The 8,245-nt window shown below is 42.8% G+C and overlaps 1 protein-coding gene across 1 annotated transcript; it reads right to left on the bottom strand.

Annotated features, from left to right (window-relative positions):
• Positions 1-440: 440 nt before the first annotated feature.
• On the bottom strand, positions 441-4,440 carry acod1 (aconitate decarboxylase 1). Its single transcript, XM_021578609.2, has 5 exons — positions 4,124-4,440; positions 3,746-3,907; positions 3,201-3,290; positions 2,096-2,295; positions 441-1,801 (listed from the first exon to the last, which is right to left on the bottom strand). Exons 1-5 carry the CDS (start codon positions 4,145-4,147, stop codon positions 838-840), a joined length of 1,440 nt encoding a protein of 479 aa, XP_021434284.2. The 5' UTR covers positions 4,148-4,440; the 3' UTR covers positions 441-837.
• Positions 4,441-8,245: the final 3,805 nt, after the last annotated feature.

Below are 8,245 nucleotides of genomic sequence, written 5' to 3' on the forward strand. Positions count from 1 at the left end.
AACTCCTCCAGCAGTTTTGTCAAGGTTTCGAGTCTGTTTCTGGACCGTCTGGACAGAGCCTGACCCATAACGCTTATTGTTGTTGTGACTGTCATTGTTGTGCTATTCTTGTCCCATTTCTTGCTTAAGCAATACTTCAATTCATATGCCTGGCAGCATTTTCTTTGTTATTTTTTTGGTGCTTTTGTTTTGTATTTATTACAAAAGAAAATCCTTTAAAATAAAAGCTCCACAATACTTTTGTGCTAATATTCTATAAGAGGAACAGGAGCTCAATCAGTAGAAAATTTGAGGTGCTGTAACTCAGCTCCAGTGAGCTCCTGCCCAAGTCAAGCACTGTATTGCAGTTGTTATTTGATTTGTTAAGCAAATTATAACTACTGAACTTATTTAGGCTTGACATGACAAATACATTTTTATGATTCATTTTATTCATTTGTACAAATGTATACAATTTTCTTTTCGCTTTGACATTATGAGTTATTTTGTGTAGATCAGTGACAAAAAAATAACAATTATATCCTCCTTTGTAACAACTCCAATGGTCTGCTGTACAGATACAGTCACGCCAAGCATTATAAAATGGAAATGGGCCTCTGAAAAAACAATGAAAGCACCACAAGACCATGTGATGTATAGGCTATATTTAATGTAGGTCTACTTCTTGAATTGTGACCACAAACTAAGTTGCATAAATGGGAGGAAAAAGTGAGATCCGAACACAATGCAGACAGAATGCAGCCAGAGTGCATTTTAACACGAGGTGTGATTGCAATAAATTCAAAGCCTGTGTTGGGGAATGTAATCCTGTCACGGCTGTTCGACGAGGGATTTTGGTTAGCCAAGGTGTTCTCTGAAGAGATGGGTTGTCGGCCTGCTCATCTGCAGATATGATCTCAACACCGTACAGTCCGGGCACTTCTCTATATTCCCTATAATGTCCACAACACTCTCCACAGCTTCTTGGCTAAGCACAGTGGAGGCGTTCGCCTTAAATTTCCCAACTAAGTCCTCCTGACTCAATGGCTTCCTCCAGTGGCCGTAGAAGGTATCACACCTGGCTGTGACACTCTCCCCATGCTCCATCTCTACTGTCACCTCGCAGTACATCTTGTCAAAGCTGGGGTGGTTGTCTTGGGGGTTCTCGACTCTGACCTTGGCCAGGAGCTCCCTCAAGGCCGGCCTGTCTATCTGAGGCCCGCTGAAGGAGTTCACAGACACCTGGTTGTCCAGCAGGGCTGAGCAGGCATTGAACTGAAATGAATGCCTGGCCTGGTGCTCCATGGCCGGGAAGGGGCAGTCAATGTACCTGGAGGGAGGCACTCGGAGCACCACCTTCTGGACCTTACAGAGGTCAGGTTCTCCGGAGGCTCCAAGCTTAGCCCGGGCTTCCAAGGCGGCATCCACCACCCAGTGCATTCCCAGGTGGGCCGGGAAGCGCTTGATGGCCACGTCCTGCTCCTCCAAAACCCATCGAAACCCACCACCACAAACACCATTAGTCCCAGGGAGCTCCGAGGGACTATAGTCTGAGTAGAAGACCCCGAAGCCGGACTCGAGATCCAGGATGGCCTGACTTCCCTCCAGCCCCAGCAGGGCGAGCTTGGCGGCCTCCAGGCCTCTGCGGGCGGCATTGCCAGTGTGGAGGGGTTTGGTCTGGGTAGCTGCATTGGCCATGGGGGCCCCCGCGGAGGATGCAGCGATAGCCAGAGAGTGGACACACTGGGCTGGGGAGAGGGCTAGGAGCTTAGCTGAAGCTGCTGCACTGCCCATCACTCCCACAACAGCAGGAGGGTGGAACCTGGGAGAGAAGAATCCGAAGTTTAGGATTGGGAGAAGATTGGGATTAGAAGCTCACCAGAAACCAGAAATGTGGTATTTTAAATTTGAGTGCAATAGCTAATGTGTGTAAAATACATCCTGTACAATGCATGTACTGTAGATCTCTACTCACAAATCTGATTTGAATAAACACTTGTGACTACAAATATATAGTAATTATATTGGCAGTACAAAACAAACATAATTTGTACAAACAATAAAAACAAATTGCATGCATGCAAATCCACACATTTATATGCATTCTCAGTTATACCTTCTAGGTATATTGTGGGCCTCCTTGGAGAACCTCATGAGTTGCCCCTGCACCTCGATGCCTGCGTTGAAGGCCAGCAGCAGGTCCAGGCCAGATGTCTGGGTGGGCAGAGTCTCTGCCAGGGCCAGGATGGCAGGGAGCACCGCCCCAGAGGGGTGGGTTGCAGGGTGCCACGTATCATCAAAGTCCATAGAGTGCACCTGAGGCGAGGTACATTCAGAGAGGTGAAACGTTAAGATAGAAATAGAATAGAGCTGATAGGATTACCTATTCTACATGACAGACGTGCATATCTCATACTAAATGTATTTCTGTCTGAATGTTCTGTGACATTGCACCCTCCTGAACAGGCTCCAGAAGTGAACAAAATGTGCTACCACGGTTTGCTCTATTGAACACAACCCAGTTCAGGATTACAGATACTTTTGAGAAACTAGATGATTACTTCTTGGATTACTTATTAAATGCAGATAGGAGCGAGAAAAAAATACATTATGACACTTTTCTGTTTATCAATGACATTCAAGTCAGCCTTTAAAAAGGTTAAGCTTGTTCCAACTGAGCTGATCACAGGTCAGAGACCACTATGATGACACACCAAGTGCATTTGATGGATCCTTTTGGTCTTCTTCTAATGCCTCTTAAGGGGAAAGTAAGGTAACTGAAAATAATCAGATTACGTTACTGAGTTTGGGTAATCCAAAAGTTACGTTATTGATCACAATTTCGGACAGGTTCTGTAAACGGATTACATTTAGAAAGTAACCGACCCAAGTATTAGGTCACTTACAACTTGAGGAAGTGAAACATACAGGGGGAATTGTGATAAAACGGAACACTTCATAAAATGCATTCTCGTATTAATATTAACATCTTATAAATATTAACATTTCAGAGTATAATGCGTCAATCAAATCTCAGTTAAAATGTGAACATAATCTCAACATTTGAATTGTTTTTTCAAAGACAGGTTACATTTACCACAGAGAAAAATAAGGACAAAGGGAAGGATTTGAATAGGAATATAATGAGATTAGGAGGAACATTGAAAGATAAATCACTTGATAAGTATATGGGTTGTATACTGCATGTGAGATTGTCTTACCGCTATGCCGTTGACGAAGGCAGCATACTGGGGTGGCAGTGTCATCCCTGATCTTCCCCACACACTGCTCTTTTCCACTGATTTGAAGAGCTAGGATCACACACCATCAACAGCATCAGAAACTCTGAGGGTGGACCGATTAGTAACCTGCCTCTAGTCAACCATATAAGTCCCCATTTTAGATTTCATTTTTTGGTCTGTATATCACAATTGTCTATATATCACAAATGTTGAAAAATAACTGGAGGGGCAATGGCATATGGCATATATGGTATGTAGCATATGGCATACATAACTATAAACATGTAAACAATTGAAAATAAAAAGTGTATACAATCAGAAACATATTTTGGTGTAAAAATATGACCATACTGTACAGTATATGCCGAGATTGATATCAAAGTTTACAGGCACGTGCCCATTGTGGCACGTGGCATTTCTGTTTACAAGCAGAAATGCCACAAGCAGAGCCATATACACTGCTGCTTGCCTGTTTCCTGTCTGTTGTGAAGTATAGTACTGTAGTTTACTTATGTATAGTTTACCTGGCTGTACTGGAGAGCCTTGCTGAAGACCGCTGTACTGGTCCCCAAGAGCCCCACTCCCAATGTGTCCAGCATCATCCTCTTACTCCTGTGGATCACAGTATCTGTCAGGTGAACTGCGTTGAGGCTGGAGATGGCCGCACCAAAACTCTCTGTGACACTCTGGAAGAGACAGAGGAGTTTTATCAATGGGGATCAATGGGGACAGCATGGAGCCCTTATAACCATAGTAGCTATTCTCACTGTAGAACCCAAGGGAAGTAACATCCATTTTGTCGATCTAACTACTAGCATGAGATCAACTTTGCAAATATGCCTTTGTCTTGCAGAATCTTGTGCCAAACAAAGTACACTAAAAGTTGTTAGTGTAACACTGACATGATGGGAAACCTTGCGTAGCATTGTGTCGCCTCTACTATCCCCTGTCGCCTTTTGGCTGTGTACATGACCAGGGATCCCTTTTATATCATAAGGCCTTTCTCAATGCTGGTTAACAAACTTTCCAGAATGGCCAAACCAAGGCATGCTTACTGAGGTGGGGTAACCCTCATGACAACCAAAGACAGTTTCTACTTCTACTTGTCTTTTTTGATTGCTAGTACCACATTTCATTCCTTTTATGGTCTTGTCCTAATGTGTTGTATCGTCTATGTGTTTATATTTGAGTATTGTCATGTGCATTGTCCTCAGTTCTTTATGATTGTCATGTCATTTCGCCCCCCCCCCCCCCCCCCCCCCCCCAAAAAAAAACCCCAATCAAACAGGGGATTTACATTTGAATCATTTAGCATATGCTCTCATCCAAGCGACTTAGTTGGTGCATTCTACTAAGGTATGTAAAACAACCACCTATTACAGTCATTGCAAGTGAAAAAAAAAAACATTTAGAAAAGCTGCTATTATAAAAATGAGTGCTAGAAAGAAAAGGTGAGTGTGAGTGGGGGAGGGGGGGGGGGGGTCAGACATTTTCGGAAGATGGGGACAGTCTGATGGTTGTCATGGGGGAGTTTGTTCCACCATCAGACTGTCCCCATCTTCCGAAAATGTCTGACCCCCCCCCCCCCCCCCCCCCCACACACACACTCACACTCACCTTTTCTTTCTAGCACTCATTTTTCTAATAGCAGCTTTTCTAAATGTTTTTTTTTCACAGGACAGTCTGATGGTTGTCATGGGGGAGTTTGTTCCACCATTGGGGTACCAGGACAGGGAAGAGCTTTGACTGGGATGAGCGGGAGATGGCCCCTCCATCCAAGGGGTGGAAATGCCAAGCAACCAGAGGTGGCAGAGCGTAATGCTCAGCTCTGGGTATAGTGGCTGAACCAGAGGATTTGAAGACAAGGATTTGACTATCCATGTAGAAAAAAGTACTAATGCATTATTGTTCAATATTATAGTATTCTATTCTAGGAAAGGTTTAATCCATTTTATTCCAGCCATTTCACATGACTACTACTAGGGTCATGAGAAAAAGATCAGAGTTCACAGTGATTCTAAGAAACAGACTTGAGGAACTCAAGCATGCCACTGCGTTTCGCAACTTCAGTTTTTTTGAGACCCCACTGGACACACTGGAAATTTGACTCTGACTCTGTATTTTGTAAATCCAGGAATTTCCCCATTTGGTTCAATGGATATGGAAATGAAACAACGCTACAATGTGAGCTAAAAGCACATTGACTAAAACCACGGCAGAATCCTAGACATAACAGCTTGCATGCGTGTGTTCAGATTCCCCCTTGGAATGTCTAAAAAGATTCCACATCAAATAACACATACTTGATATAGGCTACATGATATGTGTTTTTTGATACCAGTGTCTTACTTTCCCTTTCTTACCCCTGTCCTTTGGCTGCCCTGCTTTCACATGAGTTGTCTGAAGAGACGACAATGAGCCACAAAGGAGAAACACTGTGTTTCCACCTTGGGACCATCAGAGTTCGCTGTTGGACAGCTTTCTGTAATTGAAACGCTCAATTTATATTCTTAACCAATGACTCACTCATCCCCAGGGCCCAGTTTTTCAGAACTTTCAGAATGATCCGGACTCTGTAATGCTCTTTTTTTCAATCCAGGATCAGATCGATCTGGCTTTATTTTGCCAGTTTTTCCTAAAATAATCGAACAGGGTTTTTCAGATCCAGATAACAGAATATCAAGAACACAGAATCTGGATTTAATGCTTTGAACAGGCCTACACCGTGCCTTCTCCTACACCGTGACATCTCCTACACCTTGCCATCTCCTACACCTTGCCATCTCCTACACCGTGCCATCTCCTACACTTTGCCATCTCCTACTCCGTGCCATCTCCTACACTTTGCCATCTCCTACACCGTGCCATCTCCTACAACGTGCCTTCTCATACACCGTGCCATCTCCTACACCGTGCCTTCTCCTACACCTTGCCATCTCCTACACCGTGCCTTCTCCTACTCCGTGCCATCTCCTACACTTTGCCATCTCCTACACCGTGCCATCTCCTACACCGTGCCTTCTCCTACACCTTGCCATCTCCTACACCTTGCCATCTCCTACACCTTGCCATCTCCTACACATTGCCATCTCCTACCCCTTGCCATCTCCTACACATTGCCATCTCCTACACCTTGCCATCAACTGGATAGGTTATGGTACTACTTCTACACTGTCATAGGAAAACATATATGAGTAAACTACAGGAACAAAAGGTACCTAAGATAACAAATAAAAGAGCCTGCATATCACTTATTTGACACTTCTTAATATAATAACTGACCACGTACCTAAACTGCAGTCAAATGAACATAATGAACATTTGGTTTTCAGGAGTACTAGGTCTTTCATGTGCTCGTGGGAAACTGGGCAACGGGAGGTCGTACATCCGGCATGATTGTGTGCAAGTGCTATTGAAGTCAGACCAATTTTTCAACCAATAAGATTTTATCTAGCTTGATAAGATAGCTAACGCTGCTAATAATAAAGTAAGCTAGCTTGCTTAACATTGAAAATATGGTCAAACTAGCTACAATATCCACATTGATAAGTGTAATTGTCAAAAAAGGTGAAAGGTCAGTGCCGAAAAATCACAACTTGGAAATTTGGGTAACAAAACGTTTCCCACTTGTAATTACAATTTGGACGGTCTGATTTTAAACCTAACCTTAACTTAAAAAGTCTTAAGTCTTAAGGGGGTAGATCAGCTTTAATATCGCATATAGATTGTAGATAGCTGTTGGCGTATCCTAGCTATCCTGCTTCTCATGAGTGTGTGAAAGGTTAAAAAAATTGTGTGAGGGGAATCGATGTTCCATTCGTTTCGAGGTAGTATTCATCATCAAACTTAAATGGTTATACGTCAAAACGTATTCTGCCAGCTCTAGAATAAAGTGTCTTGGTGGATATTTGTTAGTATCTCTTTCTCTCAAATAATGAGCTAGGGCTGCCAGCCCACATATGGGGAATGCTGTTATATAGACTCTCGACATCTAATGTGACCAAAATACTTCTATTAATCCCATTATTGGTGAGGTCTGGTTTATGAAGTCTATAGAGTCTACGAAGTTCGACAATAGCTCTAGCATGAGCCTATTCCTGCAACCATTGGTCTGCTGGGATAATTGCCTTGTTTTGTTTTAAGTTTGTGTAATTTCGGCAAAATGTACAGGCATGGACATATGGCACATTTGCAGCAAAGGTATATTCAGGTTTTGAGATGCGGTGGTTTAATAGGGTTCGAGATGAGAGCATATATCCCTTTGGAACACCTGTGTGGGATCACCGCTCTGTTGTCTATAGAAATATTAATTAAGACTGAGTCTTAGATAAGACTGAACTCTTTTTTGGAGATGTTAATTACCGAGTCATGCTGTAGCTTCGTGTCCACAGTCTGTGTTCCTGATCCCATCTTTGACCGCTTGCCTCTCCTACATCGTTTCTATTCTTTTGTGGAGCCTTGTTGTACTGCTTATGATGAAGTGTGAATATTTCTGTCACCCACATACAGTCTTCCACTCTTCCCCAGGTGGTAGGCGTTCCGTAGGTCCAACAAGGAGAACACGGTGGACGCCAGGGTAGCGTCCACAACTTCTTGAACCCCTCGACAACATTCCACTGAAAAGGCAGAGTGCAAAATTCAAAAGTATTTTTTTGAAATATGTAACTTTCATACATTCACAAGTGCAATACACCAAATTAAAGATAAACTTCTTGTTAATGTACCCATGTCCGATTTCAAAAAGGCTTTACAGCGAAAGCACACCATATGATTTATATGTTAGGTCAGAGCCTAGTCACAAAAACACACACAGCCATTTTCTAGCCAAAGAGAGGAGTCACAAAAAGCAGAAATAGAGATTAAATTAATCACTAACCTTTGATGATCTTCATCAGATGACACTCATAGGACATCATGTTACACAATACATGTATGTTTTGTTCGATAATGTGCATATTTATATCCAAAAATGTCTGTTTACATTGGCGCTTTATGGTCAGTAATGTTGTGCCTCGAAAACATCC

The sequence above is a fragment of the Oncorhynchus mykiss genome, chromosome 22 (assembly GCF_013265735.2).
Source record: "Oncorhynchus mykiss isolate Arlee chromosome 22, USDA_OmykA_1.1, whole genome shotgun sequence".
NCBI classification, from domain to species: Eukaryota; Metazoa; Chordata; class Actinopteri; order Salmoniformes; family Salmonidae; genus Oncorhynchus; species Oncorhynchus mykiss.

What these genes read in the sequence shown, in the direction of transcription:
- acod1 (XM_021578609.2), bottom strand. Translation starts at nt 4,147, where the DNA reads ATGCTACGCAAGGTTTCCCATCAT. An exon ending in CCTTCGTCAACGGCATAGCG is followed by an intron (nt 2,296 to 3,200) that starts GTAAGACAATCT and finishes ACCTCGCCTCAG; the next exon opens with GTGCACTCTATGGACTTTGA. An exon ending in GCCCACAATATACCTAGAAG is followed by an intron (nt 1,802 to 2,095) that starts GTATAACTGAGA and finishes CTTCTCTCCCAG; the next exon opens with GTTCCACCCTCCTGCTGTTG.